This window comes from Lepus europaeus, chromosome 21, assembly GCF_033115175.1.
Source record: "Lepus europaeus isolate LE1 chromosome 21, mLepTim1.pri, whole genome shotgun sequence".
NCBI lineage: Eukaryota > Metazoa > Chordata > Mammalia > Lagomorpha > Leporidae > Lepus > Lepus europaeus.
In genome coordinates, this window is record NC_084847.1 from 1,812,223 (window position 1) to 1,829,392 (window position 17,170).

General features: G+C 54.2%; 2 protein-coding genes across 3 annotated transcripts in view; one reads left to right on the top strand and one right to left on the bottom strand.

The window, feature by feature from the left end:
• RNPS1 (RNA binding protein with serine rich domain 1) overlaps positions 1-17,170 on the bottom strand; it is a 426,882-nt gene that overhangs the window by 289,401 nt on the left and 120,311 nt on the right. The window lies entirely within an intron of this gene.
• PDPK1 (3-phosphoinositide dependent protein kinase 1) overlaps positions 1-17,170 on the top strand; it is a 91,811-nt gene that overhangs the window by 52,334 nt on the left and 22,307 nt on the right. For both annotated transcript variants that reach the window (XM_062180773.1, XM_062180774.1), the window contains exons 7-10: positions 10,457-10,532; positions 15,106-15,174; positions 15,363-15,459; positions 16,922-17,095. In XM_062180773.1, coding sequence (XP_062036757.1) covers positions 10,457-10,532; positions 15,106-15,174; positions 15,363-15,459; positions 16,922-17,095 — 416 coding nt within the window. The remainder of the gene's footprint in view (positions 1-10,456; positions 10,533-15,105; positions 15,175-15,362; positions 15,460-16,921; positions 17,096-17,170) is intronic.

Sequence of the window (17,170 nt, forward strand, 5' to 3'; positions counted from 1 at the left end):
TCTTTAATTATTTTTAGCATACAGAAAGATTGAATTTTTGCTCTCTTATGATGAATTCTGCATCTGTTGTGACGATCATGCACATTTTTTTGCCCTTTAATGATGTGGTATCATACATTGACTTTTTAAAAAAGACTAAAGATTTATTTATTTATTTATTTATTTGAAAGTCAGAGTTATGGGGCTGGGGGAGGGGGGTGTCTTCCACCCAAATGGTGGTTCACTCCCCAAATGTCCACAATGGCCAGGGCTAGGCCAAGCTGAAGCCAGGAGCCAGGAGCTTTTTCCAGATCTCCCACATAGGTGCATCCTGTGTGGGCCGTCCTCCACTGCTTTCCCAGGAACATGGTCAGGGAGCTGGATGGGAAGTGGAGCAGCCGGGACTCGAACCAGAGCCCATATGGGATGCTGGCACTAGAGGTGGCAGCCTGACCCACTGTGCCATAGCGCCAGCCCCCATGAATTGACTTTGTATGTGTTGAACCCACCTTGCGCCTGCTGTTACTGCACAGGGTTTGACGCCCTGTGTGCTTGGCAGAGTGCACTCTGTGCTTCAGCTGTGGGTCTGTGGGACAGCAGTCTGCACCCTTGACACTTAAGGAACACGAGTGTCTGGAGAATCAGGGTCGTGTCTCCAGCTGCTCCCTTGCAGATGAGGTTGGTGGTACCAGGGTGGTCCTTGATCCAGGACACAGAGCCGTTTCTGTGAACCCCTGGTTTAGTGTTTTCACACTACGCCAAAGTGTCTCAGAGAGGCTGCTCGCTAAAGATGGAAGCTCTTTGGGCGCACAGCTTTAGCGGGTCACAGTCCGTGGTCAGGCAGGCCCCGTCGGTTTGGACTTCGCATGGTGAGGCCGGAGGACGGCATGGTGGAGGGGTTACTTGGAGCCCAGGAAGCAGAGAGCCCTTGGCTGAGCCCAGTACAGGTTCTATGACCGGTCCCTCACCAGGACTACCTTCTGAGGGCAGGACCTCCGCTTAGGCACACTCCCTCAACACCTTGTGGATTGTTTGTTCTCTCTCTCGCTTGCTCTCTAAAGATTTATTCATTTGAAAGGCAGAGTGACAGAGACATAGACAGACACACACACACACACAGAGATCAATTCAAACATTGATCTTAAATGTGCACAATGGGCCGGTGCTGTGGCATAGTGGGTAAAGCCGCAGCCTGCAGTGCTGGCATCCCATATGGGCACCAGTTCGAGACCTGGCTGCACCACTTCCGATCCAGCTCTCTGCTATAGCTGGGAAAGCAGTGGAGGATGGCCGAAGTCACTGGGCCCCTGTACCCACGTGGGAGACCCGGAGGAGACTCCTGGCTCCTGGCTTTGGATTGGTGCAGCTCCGGCCGTTGCGCCCAATTGGGGAATCAACCAGCGGATGGAAGACTCTCTCTCTCTGCCTCTCCTCTCTTTCAGTAACTCTGACTTTCAAATAAATGAATAAATCTTTAAAACAAAATGCTCACAACAGTCATGCTGGATCAGGCTGAAGCCAGGAGCTGGAACTCCTACATGAGTGGCAGGAGTCCACATACCTGAGCTAACACTGCTGCCTCCTGGGTTCATCAGCAGGGTGCTGGAGCAGAAGTTGTTCAGCTGGGACTCTACCTGGCACTTGGGTATGTGATGCGGTCACAAGTGGCGGCTTAGCCTGCTTTGTCACAGCACCTGCCCCAGTTTCCACTGTCTTGGATTATCGAGAATTTGGGATTTCACTGTCCAAACAAGTTTCGTAGCCAAAATTTTTTTTAAGATTTATTTATTTATTTGAAAGAGTCACAAAGAGAAGGAGAGTCAGAGAGAGAGAGAGAGAGAGAGAGAAAGTCCTCCATCTGCTGGTTCACTCCCAAATTGGCCACAGTGGCCAGAGCTGAGAGAGAGAGAGAGAGTCCTCCATCTGCTGGTTCACTCCCCAATTGGCCACAATGGCCAGAGCTGAGAGAGAGAGAGAGTCCTCCATCTGCTGGTTCACTCCCAAATTGGTCACAATGCCAGAGCTGAGAGAGAGAGAGAGAGTCCTCCATCTGCTGGTTCACTCCCCAATTGGCCACAATGGCCAGAGCTGAGAGAGAGAGAGAGAGAGTCCTCCATCTGCTGGTTCACTCCCCAATTGGCCACAATGGCCAGAGCTGAGAGAGAGAGAGAGAGAGAGTCCTCCATCTGCTGGTTCACTCCCCAATTGGCCACAATGGCCAGAGCTGAGCTGCTCAGGAGCCAGGTGCCTCCTCCAGGTCTCCCACGCGAGTGCAGGGGCCCAGCGACTTGGGCCATCTTCCACTGCTTTCCCAGGCCATAGCAGAGAGCTGGATTGGAAGTGGAGCAGCTGGGACTCAAGCCAGCGCCAACATGGGATATCGGCACTGCAGGCAGCGGCTTTATCTGCTAAGCCATGGCACTGGCCCTCGGAGCCAAATGTTGTTCAAACTGCCGCAGCCACATCGAGAGTGGAGGAGCAGTGCAGCCTGAGGCCCCAGGCTCTGGATGGTCTGTCATCTGGGCAGTGCGGCCTGTGACCCCAGGCTCTGGATGGTCTGTCATCTGGGCAGCAGCCTGGAGGAGCACGGTGGCAGTGACGGTTCCGGCCTGAGCTTTCAGCGGGTGGAGACATTTGACCTCCTGCTGATCTCCAGACCTCCAGGGAGAGGGTCTGGGTCATGTCCGTGGTTTTCAGTTAAACCATCTGAGGCCCCAAACACAGGTGTCTCAGGTGGAGTTGGCATTTGTGACCTTGGACAAAAGGAAATGGCTGATTTTCACTGAGTTGTCAACAAGTATCTCCCCAGGAGCCATCACAGGTGCTTTGGTGTTCTCCTGCGGCTATTAGAGAAATGGGGGGTGGGGGGCGCACTTGGACATGCTCAGTGCCATTGCAGAGTGATGGGGGGGCACATGGACACGCTCAGTGCCATTGCAGAGTGATGGGGGGCGCGCACGGACACGCTCAGTGCCATTGCAGAGTGATGGGGGAGGGCACACGGACACGCTCAGTGCCATTGCAGAGTGATGGGGGGCGCTTGGACACGCTCAGTGCCACTGCAGAGTGATGGGGGGCACATGGACACGCTCAGTGCCACTGCAGAGTGATGGGGGGCACATGGACACGCTCAGTGCCATTGCAGAGTGATGGGGGGGCACACGGACACGCTCAGTGCCATTGCAGAGTGATGGGGGGGGCACACGGACACGCTCAGTGCCATTGCAGAGTGATGGGGGGCGCTTGGACACACTCAGTGCCATTGCAGAGTGATGGGGGGGCACACGGACACGCTCAGTGCCATTGCAGAGTGATGGGGGGAGGGCACACGGACACGCTCAGTGCCATTGCAGAGTGATGGGGGAGCATTTGGACACGCTCAGTGCCATTGCAGAGTGATGGGGGGCGCGCACGGACATGCTCAGTGCCATTGCAGAGTGATGGGGGGGCGCTCGGACACGCTCAGTGCCATTGCAGAGTAATGGGGGGGCACATGGACACGCTCAGTGCCATTGCAGAGTGATGGGGGGGCACACGGACACGCTCAGTGCCATTGCAGAGTGATGGGGGGCGCGCACGGACATGCTCAGTGCCATTGCAGAGTGATGGGGGGGAGCATTTGGACACGCTGAGTGCCATTGCAGAGTGATGGGGGGGCACATGGACACGCTCAGTGCCATTGCAGAGTGATGGGGGGTAGCATTTGGACACGCTGAGTGCCATTGCAGAGTGATGGGGGGGCACACGGACACGCTCAGTGCCATTGCAGAGTGATGGGGGGAGGGCACACGGACACGCTCAGTGCCATTGCAGAGTGATGGGGGAGCATTTGGACACGCTCAGTGCCATTGCAGAGTGATGGCGGGCGCGCACGGACATGCTCAGTGCCATTGCAGAGTGATGGGGGGCGCTTAGACACGCTCAGTGCCATTGCAGAGTGATGGGGGGCGCGCACGGACACGCTCAGTGCCATTGCAGAGTGATGGGGGGCGCGCACGGACACGCTCAGTGCCATTGCAGAGTGATGGGGGGGGGCACATGGACACGCTCAGTGCCATTGCAGAGTGATGGGGGGGCACATGGACACGCTCAGTGCCATTGCAGAGTGATGGGGGGTAGCATTTGGACACGCTCAGTGCCATTGCAGAGTGATGGGGGGCACATGGACACGCTCAGTGCCATTGCAGGGTAATGGGGGGGGAGCATTTGGACACGCTCAGTGCCATTGCAGAGTGATGGGGGGGCACATGGACACGCTCAGTGCCATTGCAGAGTGATGGGGGGGAGCATTTGGACACGCTCAGTGCCATTGCAGAGTGATGGGGGGGAGCATTTGGACACGCTCAGTGCCATTGCAGGGTAATGGGGGGGAGCATTTGGACACGCTCAGTGCCACTGAAGAGTGATGGGGGGGCACATGGACATGCTCAGTGCCATTGCAGAGTGATGGGGGGGCGCTCGGACACGCTCAGTGCCATTGCAGAGTGATGGCGGGCGCGCACGGACATGCTCAGTGCCATTGCAGAGTGATGGGGGGGAGCATTTGGACACGCTGAGTGCCATTGCAGAGTGATGGGGGGGGCACATGGACACGCTCAGTGCCATTGCAGAGTGATGGGGGGGAGCATTTGGACACGCTCAGTGCCATTGCAGAGTGATGGGGGGGAGCATTTGGACACGCTCAGTGCCACTGCAGAGTGATGGGGGGGGGCACACAGACACGCTCAGTGCCATTGCAGAGTGATGGGGGGGCACATGGACATGCTCAGTGCCATTGCAGAGTGATGGGGGGGCACACGGACACGCTGAGTGCCATTGCAGAGTGATGGGGGGGCACACGGACACGCTCAGTGCCATTGCAGAGTGATGGGGGGGCACATGGACACGCTCAGTGCCATTGCAGAGTGATGGGGGGGCACATGGACACGCTCAGTGCCATTGCAGAGTGATGGGGGGCACACGGACACGCTCAGTGCCATTGCAGAGTGATGGGGGGCGCGCACGGACACGCTCAGTGCCATTGCAGAGTGATGGGGGGGCACACAGACACGCTCAGTGCCATTGCAGAGTGATGGGGGGCGCTTGGACACACTCAGTGCCATTGCAGAGTGATGGGGGGCACACAGACACGCTCAGTGCCATTGCAGAGTGATGGGGGGCGCGCACAGACACGCTCAGTGCCATTGCAGAGTGATGGGGGGCCACACGGACACGCTCAGTGCCATTGCAGAGTGATGGGGGGCCACACGGACACGCTCAGTGCCATTGCAGAGTGATGGGGGGGCACATGGACACGCTCAGTGCCATTGCAGAGTGATGGGGGGGGCATTTGGACATGCTCAGTGCCATTGCAGAGTGATGGGGGGGAGCATTTGGACACGCTCAGTGCCATTGCAGAGTGATGGGGGGGCACATGGACACGCTCAGTGCCATTGCAGAGTGATGGCGGGCGCTTGGACACGCTCAGTGCCATTGCAGAGTGATGGGGGGGGCACATGGACACGCTCAGTGCCATTGCAGAGTGATGGCGGGCGCTTGGACACACTCAGTGCCATTGCAGAGTGATGGGGGGGGCACATGGACACGCTCAGTGCCATTGCAGAGTGATTGGGGGGGGGCACATGGACACGCTCAGTGCCATTGCAGGGTAATGGGGGGGAGCATTTGGACACGCTCAGTGCCATTGCAGAGTGATGGGGGGGCACATGGACACGCTCAGTGCCATTGCAGAGTGATGGGGGGGAGCATTTGGACACGCTCAGTGCCATTGCAGAGTGATGGGGGGCACATGGACACGCTCAGTGCCATTGCAGGGTAATGGGGGGGAGCATTTGGACACGCTCAGTGCCACTGAAGAGTGATGGGGGGGCACATGGACATGCTCAGTGCCATTGCAGAGTGATGGGGGGGCGCTCGGACACGCTCAGTGCCATTGCAGAGTGATGGGGGGGCGCTCGGACACGCTCAGTGCCATTGCAGAGTGATGGGGGGAGGGCACACGGACACGCTCAGTGCCATTGCAGAGTGATGGGGGAGCATTTGGACACGCTCAGTGCCATTGCAGAGTGATGGCGGGCGCGCACGGACATGCTCAGTGCCATTGCAGAGTGATGGGGGGGAGCATTTGGACACGCTGAGTGCCATTGCAGAGTGATGGGGGGGGCACATGGACACGCTCAGTGCCATTGCAGAGTGATGGGGGGGAGCATTTGGACACGCTCAGTGCCATTGCAGAGTGATGGGGGGCACATGGACACGCTCAGTGCCATTGCAGGGTAATGGGGGGGGAGCATTTGGACACGCTCAGTGCCATTGCAGAGTGATGGGGGGGCACATGGACATGCTCAGTGCCATTGCAGAGTGATGGGGGGGCACACGGACACGCTGAGTGCCATTGCAGAGTGATGGGGGGGCACACGGACACGCTCAGTGCCATTGCAGAGTGATGGGGGGGCACATGGACACGCTCAGTGCCATTGCAGAGTGATGGGGGGCACACGGACACGCTCAGTGCCATTGCAGAGTGATGGGGGGGCACACGGACACGCTCAGTGCCATTGCAGAGTGATGGGGGGAGGGCACACGGACACGCTCAGTGCCATTGCAGAGTGATGGGGGGGCACACGGACACGCTCAGTGCCATTGCAGAGTGATGGGGGGCACACGGACACGCTCAGTGCCATTGCAGAGTGATTGGGGGAGGCGCTCGGACATGCTCAGTGCCATTGCAGAGTGACCTAGACCAGCCCTGCTGGAGCCTGTCACCAGTGCCACCAGTATTACTGTAATACTTTGGCCTTAATTTCTTTACATTTGCTTTCCTCTTAGTTGTGTGTAGTTGTATGCATCAAGAACATTACTGGAGAGGAGTTGTGTCTCTCGAGTAGCTGATGGGAGGGTGACTGCTTGTCTTCTGGGGAGGTGAGCCGAGGGAGCCTAGCAGACTGACACTGAGAGAAGGCAAGAGCTCAGGCCACAGCCGCAGTCGCGTGCTCCATGGTCTCTGGCCAACACGAACATGAGGTGAATGTGAGTATCCGTGTGTCACGTGGCTCTGCATATCGTTTGACAGCCTCAGTTGGTTATGCAAATACGTGAAAGTACTACACATTTTTGTGAGAAAATGATACAGAGAGGTAAATTAACTTTGGTGCAGAACAATTTGGAAATGCATAGTTTTTTCATAAAATGCATTTTCCATGAACTTTAAAAGTTTGTTTATTTGGCAGAGATACGGCTCCCATCCACTAGTTCACTTCCCAAATGACTACAAAGGTTGGCTGGGCCAGGCCAAAGCCAGGAGCCAGGAACTCAGTTCAGGTCTCCCCTGTGAGATGACCGAGTCACTGGAGTCATCAGCACAGCCTCGCAGGGTCTGCATCAACTGGAAGCTGAATCCAGGCTCCTGAGGGGCCACCGGCATCTCAGCTGTGCCCTGGGTGTTAGCTACACGCCTGCCCCTCCATAAACGTTTTGAAGACCCTTTGTATTGGGGCCAGTGCTGTGGCACACTAGGTTAATCCTCCGCCTGCGTTGCCGGCATCCCATATGGGCGCCGGTTCTAGTCCTCATTGCTTGTCTTCCAGTCCAGCTCTCTGCTGTGGCCTGGGAGGATGGTCCAGGTTCTTGGACCCCTGCACCTGCATGGGAGACCAGGAGGAAGCACCTGGCTCCTGTCGTAAGATTGGCGTAGCTCCAGCCATTGCGACCATTTGGGGAGTGAACCAACGGAAGGAAAACCTCTCTGTCTGTCTGTCTGTCTGTCTCTCTCTCTCTCTCTCTCACTGTCTGTATCTCTACCTGTCAAAAAACAAAACAAAACAACAAAAACAACAAAAAAACCCTTTGTACATCTTTCCATATGAAAATATATTTCAGGGCCATTGCTGTGGCGTAGCAGGTAAGGCCACCACCTGCAGTGCTGCATCCCATATGGGTGCCTGTTCAAGTCCTGGCTGGTCTACTTTTATTATTATTATTATTATTATTTATTTTATTTGAAAGAGAGATTCCATCTGCTGGTTCACTTCCCAATTGGCCGCAATGGCCAGATCTTTGCCGATCTGAAACCAGGAGCCAGGAGCTTCTTCTGGGTCTCCCACGTGGGTGCAGGGGCCCAAGGACTTGGGCCATCCTCTACTGCTTTCCCAGGTCATAGCAGGGAGCTAGATCAGAAGCGGAGCAGCCAGAACTCGAAGCAGCGTCTATATGGGATGCCGGCACTGCAGGAGGCAGTTTTACCTGCTACTCCACAGTGCCAGCCCCCCAGCTGGTCTACTTCTTCTTCTTTTTTTTTTTTTTAAAGATTTTATTTATTTGAGAGGTGGAGTTACAGACAGTGAGAGGAAGAGACAGAGAGAAAGGTCTTCTTTCTGCTGGTTCACTCCCCAGATGGCTGCAATGGCCGGAGCTGCACCGATCTGAAGCCAGGAGCCAGGTGCTTCCTTTCGGTCTCCCATGTGGGTGCAGGGGCCCAAGGTCTTGGGCCATCATCTACTGCAAAGAGCTGGACTGGAAGAGGAACAGGCAGGACTAGAACCGGTGCCCATATGGGATGCCGGTGCCACAGGCGGAGGATTAACCTACTGTGCCATGGCGCCAGCCCCTGGTCTACTTCTGATCCAGCTCTCTGCTGTGGCCTGGGAAAGCAGTGGAAGATGGCCAAGACCTTGGGCCCCTGCACCCACATGGGAGACCTGGAAGAAGCTCCAGGCTCTTGGCTTTGGATCCTCCCAGCTCTGGCTGTTGTGGCCATCTGGGGAGCGAACCAGCAGATGATAGACCTCTCTCTCCCTCTCTCTCTGCTTCTCTGTAACTCTCTCAAATAAATGAAAAGTCTAAAAAAAAGGAAATGTATTTCTAGAAATTTTTAATGATGCCATTACAAAATGGAAGCCATAAAAGTAACTGTGAACAGTAGAGGAGCAGCACTGGAGGCAAGCGAGCGCCAGTGGACGTGCCGTCTGACCGTGTTGTGGTGGCCGTGCCCGATGTTGTCCTGGCGTCTTCCTCGCTGTCTCGTGCTTGTCCCTTAGGACCGGGGTCACTGGTGGAAACGGAGTGTCTGAGGCAGGGCATCATTGCATGTGACCTGATGTCCCTGAAGAAGTCGCTCCCTAGAAGTCAGCCGTTCTGCGTCCCTGCCACAAGTCCTGCGTCCGTGCCCCCAAGTCCCTGCTACGCTGTTTTCTTCATTTTCTCATTGCTGGTTGGATGGGCTGTCATATTTTAATTTGCATTTCTTTGGTTCTTTGAGTGGTCAAATGACTTCAGTTGTTTTTGGCTCTTGGTTTGGTTTCTTGTCTTTCAGGAGTCTCCTTTGTGGTAGCTTCGTTCAGGGTCCTGACTAGCTCCAAATGCAGCCATGCCCCCCCCCCCCTTAAAAAAAAGATTTATCTGTCTACCTGCCTAGCTATTTATTTATTTATTTATTTGTGAAAGAAAACAGAGATTTCCCAGCCACTGGTTCACTCCTCACATGGTCGCAGCATCCAGCTCTAGGCAAGGCCAAAGCCATGAGCTACATTCAGTTCTCTCATGTGGGTCGTAGGGGCCCAGACACTTGGGCCATCCCCTGCTGCTTTTCCCAGGCCATTAACAGGGAGCTGGATCGGAAGTGGAGCAGCTGGGACAAAAGTTGGGCCTGTATGGGATGCCGGCATCACAGGTGGCAGCTTTACCTGCTACCCCACAGTGCCATGTCCAGCCGTGGTCTTTACATGAAAGTGGTTTACTGAAGGGAGCATTTACAGGCCTGGGTCTTTGCAGTGGGATTGTGAGCATCCCTCGTCCCAACTCTTGGGAGCAGGCGGGACAGGCGGGACAGGGTGCCCATGGCTTCTGTGTAGAGGCCTGGACAGCCTGTGCTGTGGGGCTGCTCCATCCATCAGGCTGTGTGGCAACTGATAGATTTATTGGGGCCATGGGCTGACATGGGCATCTCCAAGGGTGAGAGGGTCCAGAGGGTCTTGGCCCTCAATCTTGTGTCTCCCGGGAACTGTGGGGCCTTTGTGTAGCGTAAGTCAGGACTGGAGGCAGCATACCTGGGGCAGACTTTGTGGGTGCAGTGCCTGAATCGTGCTCCCTTTGGGGGCCTGTAGCTCCTGGGGGTCGTCTCTGGCCAGCAGCTGTTCCTAGGATGTCTACAGCCTGTATGGTGTGTGTTTTGGCAGCACAAGTCTAACAGACGAGCCTTTGTCCTTTGCTCCATCCTTGTGGGGACACCGCTGACGATAGGGGGAGTGTGACGAGCTGTTCAGTAGGCATGTGACAGGTGGGAAGGGCCAGGAAGGAGGAGCACAGTGCACAGGGGGCTAGGTAGGTGTCCTTGAGCAGAGGACCTTGGGGCCAGCCACTGCGGGTGACCGGCTGAGCAGAGGTCTGGTCCCCCTGTGGGGTGAGCCAGTGCTGGGCTGCTCTGCTGGGCTGTGGAGGGCATCTCTGAGCATGACCTTCTGTTTCTCCCTCTTCTCCTCAGCCAGGGCCAACTCGTTTGTAGGAACGGCGCAGTATGTCTCTCCAGAGCTGCTCACGGAGAAGTCGGCCTGTAAAAGGTAACCAGCCTCTGTCCGATAGGAACGTCTCTCTTCTCTCGCGTGCCTCGTAAACTTTGCATAAGAGAGAGACTTGAAGGAGTAACTTTGGGGGCTTTTAAAACAGCCACGCATACTTTGTGAGAAGTTAGTGTTCTGCTTCTAACCACACATGCTTGTTACTTCATTGTTACGTTTTCTACTTCCTGGCTTGGTGGTTGCCTTTTGGTTACAGATTTGATCCTCCTCTGTAGTGGGGAGGAGTGTTACTGCCATGTGCACGGAGCCCAGGCCCCCTCTGCCTGCTGTGGGTCGCAGGGCAGACTTGGCTGGGCGATAGGGCTGTGGCAGCTGCAGCACCATGGGCTCTGCAGAATGGGAGAGGAACCTGGGGGGTAGGTGGAGGAAGTGTCAGGCAAGGCTGAGTCAGCCCTGGAGAGGCCTGGTGAGGCTCCAGGTCTGCGGCTCTTGGAGAGATACAGCTGTGCCTTGGTGTTGGTCCCAGTGGAGAAAATTAGAAGTGCTGGGTGGGGGTGGGGGTTTCAGGGGCTGGTGTTGGCCCAGGAGTGGGTTCTGTTCGTGAAATAAGAGGTTGGGAGACTGGAGGAGGGGTTAGTCCTGGGGACATCTGAGCAGCACAAGAAGGAAGCTTGTTACGTCCATGGTCAGGAGTGAGGAGACGTAAAGGGACTGTGTTGGGTGCATGTGATGCAGGAGAGGGACAAAGAGGTGATATTAGGATGTGGAATTAAAAAATGTGGGGAGCCGGGGTCAGCACTGTTGCCTAAGGGATAAAGCTGCCACCTACAGTGCCAGCATCCCATGTGGCTGCTGGTTCATGTCCTGGCTGCCCCACTTCGGATCTAGCTCCTTGCCAATGTGTTTGGGAAAGCATGGAGGATGGCCCAAGTGTTTGGGCCCCTGCCACCCACATGGGAGATGCGGATGAAGCTCCTGCCTTTGGCCTGCTCCAGTCTTGGCCATTGTGGCTATTTGGAGGGTGAGCCAGCAGATGGAGGATCTCTTTGTTCCTCTCTCCCTCTCTCTCTGACTTTTAAATAAATAGATTTAAAAAATGTAACGGTGTGGGGGCACCTCCAGGATGACAGAGCCTGGCAGAAGGGATGACTTAGGCTTGTCCTGCGCCTCTTGACCCATGGGCGCCCTCTCCTGGGCTGACAGGGCCCACACCAGTCCCATGCTGTCAGTGTCCTGCTCTGCCAGGTCCTCGCCTGTAATGAGCCACCTTGAGAGAATGAAGGACTGGAGTGAGGGAGTGAGTGTTTCTGGGGACAGTGGCTCGTTGCCAAGCCTGACAGCTTTAAAAAGAATCCAGGGGCAGGGAGCCCTGGGCAGAAACCTGGGGGCAGGACAAAAAAGAATGCTTTGAACAGCTGAACTTGATCGCCTGAGCAGTCTCTGGGCTTTTAAACATTTATTTTATTTTGATACTTGAATGGCAGGCTGACAGGGTAAGGTAGATCTTCTAGTGCTGGTTCACTCCCCAAATGGCCTCAGTGACTGGAGTTGGGCCTGGCTGAAAGTAGGAAACTAGAGCTCTATCTGGGTCTCCCATGGGGCTGATGGGGGCCCAACCACTCGGGCCATCTTCCACTGCCTTCCCAGAACCAGCCCACTAGCCAGTAACAAGATCAGAAGTGGAACAGCTGGAACTTGAACTGGCTGTCATGGGATGCGGCATTGCAGGCCATGGTGTAACCCCACGCATCGCAGTGCTGATGCCTGGTTTTTAATTTTTAATCATGTGATATTCATTTAGAAATACTTGAAGAGGCCGGCGCCGTGGCTTAACAGGCTAATCCTCCGCTGCGGCGCCGGCACCCCGGGTTCTAGTCCCGGTTGGGGCGCCGGATTCTGTCCCGGTTGCCCCTCTTCCAGTCCAGCTCTCTGCTGTGGCCTGGGAGTGCAGTGGAGGATGGCCCCAGTGCTTGGGCCCTGCACCCCATGGGAGACCAGGATAAGCACCTGGCTCCTGCCTTTGGCTCAGTGCAGTGTGCCAGCCGCAGCTGCCATTGGAGGGTGAACCAACGGCAAAAGGAAGACCTTTCTCTCTGTCTCTCTCTCACTATTCACTCTGCCTGTCCCCCCCCCCCAAAAAAAAAAAAAATACTTGAGCATTTTCTTCTTCTGATTTTTAAAGTGATTGCTGTTCATTATGAAGAATTCTTAATTGGCTGGTGTTACAGTGTATTGGGTCAAGCTGCTACCTGTTACGTTGGCATCCCAAGTGGACGCCAGTTCTTGCCTTGGCACACCACTTCTGATCCAGCTCCTGGTAACGGCGCAGGAAAGCAGCAGAAGGTGACCCAAGTTCTGGGGCCCTGCCACGCACCCCAGAAGAAGCTCCTGCTTCCTGGCCTTAGCCTGGCCCCGCACTGGCCCTCTGGGGAGTGAACTAGCAAATGGGAGATCTGTCTCTTCCTCTGACTCTTTTGAATAAATAAATATCTTTAAAAAAACAAGAATTCTTAGAAAATAAATCTCCATACTCATTCAGCAATTAGAGACATTTTGGTAGATTTGTTTCTGGTCATTTTGTTCCCTCCATTTTCTGTATTTTTAAGTAATTTTTATGCAGTGTTTGATTTTGAATCTGGCCATTGGTATTATATGATGAACATTATCCCATGTGATTGAGATTATCAGCTATATGATTTTCTTTTCTTTTTTTTTTTTTAAGATTTATTTATTTGAAAGACAGAGTGACAGAGAAATGGAAGGAGAAAGAAAAAGAGATCTTTCATCTGCTGATGTATTCCCCACATGGCTGGGCCTGGGCCAGGCTGAAGCCCTGAAGCCTGGAGCCTTGAATTCCGTCTGGGTCTACCCTGTGGGTGGCAGGGGCCTAAGCACTTGGAACATCTTCCCCTGCTTTCCCAGACACAATAACAAGGAGTAGATCAGAGCAGTTGGAAGTCAGGTTGGCACTCCAATATGGGATGCCGGCATCGCAGGTTTGGCATAACCCATAGTGCCACAAACAGCGCCTCTCTCATGGAGGGCGTTGCGATTCATTGAACTGTTCCTTGCTGTTGGACACTGCAGCAGCTCTCAGTTATCACCCATGTGCCAGTGCATCTGTGCCACCAGGCTGGGTGTTGCGGGAGAAGGGCTCTCTGCCCTGGCGCCTGGATATTGGGAAAAGGCTGGGGCTACCCTGAGTTTCAAGAACTGGCGCGGCTTCTGACTGAGCACTTAGGGAACGCTCTGCACCTGGTGGTTCCCATCACTTCTCCCCTCGTTATTGTGTGAACCATTTCTGCGGTACGTGTGCATGACAGACCAGGGACATGCAGAGCGCTGGGAAGCTGCCCCGTCCCTTCTGCCTGAATTCCCAGTCCTAGAGAACCTGTGGCCTGCCAGGGCCACCCACCGCCCCGCCCCCAGGTGCAGAGGCTTTTTCTCTTGGCTTGTGTCCTTATCTAGCTATCTATCTGTTTATCAGTGAGACAGAAACAGGAATGGGGTCCACTCCTCACATCCCTGCTGCCTCCCTGGATACATTACTAGGAAGCTGCATGGGAAGTGTGCATTAGCCGGGGCTGGAACCAAAACCGATACAGGATGCTGGTGACGCAGGTGCCACGAGGCCTGCCCCACAATCTGTTACAGCTGTTACCAGGCCTTGCAGGTGCTGGTGACCTGCAGTATGAGGGCATAGCCTTCCCCCAGGATGCCTGACACCATGCTGGTTTGTTGTTTTGAGTAGTGGTTTCCACCACACCCTATGATTTCATCTTCCAGGACCTGTTGTTGGCAGCCCCTGAGCCCTGTGTAATCCCTAATGCTCAGAGGGAGGGGCCAGGAATGCAGGGAGACTCAAAGCACAAATGTACCCATAAAGCCATCTCAGCCATGTCTCTCTCAGCAGGTGCTCTGAGCCTGGCACTGAGGGCAGAAGAGGGAGTGGCAGTGAGTGAATGTGAGAGGGAGAGCCATTGATGGTGGGTGAGGGTCTGTGGCAGCTGAAGGGAAATCCTGGTACACCTAGCCACGTTCTGGAAATGGCTTACAGAAATCGATGAATGTGTGATATTTTAAAATAGATAACAGCAGTGTTTATAGAGGAGGAGCTGTGGGTGGTCCTGCTCGTCCTGGGTGCCCTTGCACCTGTTCTAGAGGTGAGCCTGGCATGTCAGGAGAGAATCTGACTTCAGTCTGAACTGTGCCAACTCGCTATGGATGGGGCAAGCCCGCCCCCCAGCCCTCCTACCCCTTTTTGCCTCTCCCTCCCCCCTTCCTCTCTCTCCCCCCTCTGTGCCTCCACAAAAGGGAAGGTGCTGCTCTGTCAGGTTCCCCCGGAAACCACGTCAGGTCCTGTCTGTAACCGCCCGTCCAGGCCTGATCGCGGCAGCTCAGCTCGTTCCCTTCATGGAAGTTTTCACACACCTTGGAGGCCATGGGACTTAGAGGGCAGCGGACGACCAGCCCTGGCCAGGGCCCCAGCTGACCCCAAAGCATGGAAGCAGTTTGGAGGCTACACCTGGGGGTGCAGATGGAGGAATGGAACGTGAGCTGTACTTATGCCTACATGTTACCAATGCTGTTTTTCTGTTTTTTCCCTACCTTAAAGTTCAGACCTTTGGGCTCTGGGATGCATAATATACCAGCTCGTAGCAGGACTACCACCGTTCCGAGCCGGGTAAGGAGATAGCCATCCCCAGGCTCCGGGCCTGTCACACGCACGGGCCACTGCTGTGCTGACTGTCCCTGCTGGAGTAGTGGGCCATGTGGCCGGGCGCTGGGTGCTCCAGGGAGAGTGCTTGCAGCATGGTGAGGTGTGTGGGCTCTGCTCGAAATAACTGCTCTGTTTCTTTTTGAATTTCACAGAAATGAATATCTTATATTTCAGAAGATCATTAAATTGGAATATGACTTTCCAGAAAAATTCTTCCCTAAGGCAAGAGACCTTGTGGAAAAACTTTTGGTAAATATTTTGAGTTTTCTTCCAGAAGAGTGATCCGGGGCCACACCTGAGCCCCCCAGCTCTGTGCACTGACGTGCTCTTAGGATTGGTGGTGACTGCGACAGGCCCATCTTGCATTCTGTGTAATTCTAAGTCCCTTTCACTTCCCAACTCTCTGACTCTTGACTGTATTTTTTCTGAATTTGACTTTTGGTTAGGCTTTAACAGATATATATATATATATATATATTTTTTTTTATTTAACAGATTTAATACAGTTCCCGGATACAGACTATAATGATGCTCCCTCCCCCTCTCCTCCCTCCTTGCCTCCCTGACTTTTGACTTCAGTAAGATAGATTGTTGTGTTGTGTGCTCTTGGTCCTTAGCATCGGAAGTGGCATCTGGAGTTCCTGATGCCAGTAACTTGGGGTTTATTGTGGTGCCAGTGGCTATGGACCCAGATCTGTCAATGTCAGTTTTTGTTTTTAAAGACTTATTCACTTACTTGGAAAGTGGACAACCAGAGGGAGAGAAGGGATAGACAGAGAGGCCTTCTGTCCATTGGCTCACTCCCCAAAGGGGTTGGCCAGGCTAAAACCAGGAGCCAGGTACTCCATCCGAGTCTCCCACGTGGTAGGGACTCAAGCACTTGGGCCTTCTTCCCTTGCCGTCATAGGTGGATTAGCAGAGAGCTGGATTGGAAGCAGAGCAGCAGGGACTCGAACTGGCACTCTAGTATGGGATACCTGCATTGCGGATGGTGGCCTAATCTGTAGTGCTCATTTTTTTTCTTTAAAGATTAATTTTATTTATTTGAAAGAATCACAGATAGAAGAGGAGAGAGAGATCTCCATCCTGGGTTCACTCCCCAAATGGCCACAGTCGCCAGTGCTGGGCCACGGCTAAGCAGGAGCCGGAACTTGATCTGGGTCTCTCGTGTGGGTGGCAGGAAGCACTTGGGCCTCTTCTGCTGCCTTCTCAGGTGTCTTAGCAAGAAGCTGGATTGGAAGTGGAGCAGCTGAGATTTGAACCGACATTCCAGGATGGCATACAAATGGTGCAAGCAGTGCTGACCCCTCTTTATTTATTTATTTTTTTTTTTTAAAGATTTATTTACTTATTTGAAACACAGAGTACAGGAGAGACAGTGACAGTGTCAATTTTGTGCAGAATAGGGGCTGGCATCGTGAAATAGCAGGGTAAGCTGCTGCCTGTGATGCTGGCATCCCACATGAGTGTTCAAGTATCGGCTCGATTTGCTGTTAGTCACTGTATTTTGAGATTGAGTTGGTATTCACCCATGGGAGGAAAGGGTGGAGACGAGAGAGATGTGGAGCCCCCGAGTGGGCTTGGGGACAGCCATGGTACCTTACTGTCTCTGGGAGAGAGTGGAGATTGAAGAGAGTTACTCAGAAAGGAATCTGGGAGTCAGAATTACATTTGAACCCTGATAGTGACTTTGTCTTGACTATTGCTTAAGGTTTTAGATGCCACAAAGCGGTTAGGCTGTGAAGAGATGGAAGGGTATGGCCCTCTCAAAGCTCATCCATTCTTTGAGTCCATCACGTGGGAGAATCTGCACCAGCAGACACCTCCGAAGCTCACGGCCTACCTACCGGCCATGTCCGAGGATGACGAGGACTGCTATGGCAATGTAAGTGGCTCTTGGGGGGCACAGCCTTGTGGGGAGTTGTGTTTGAGCAAGACGCCTGCCTCCCTTCCTGCCTGC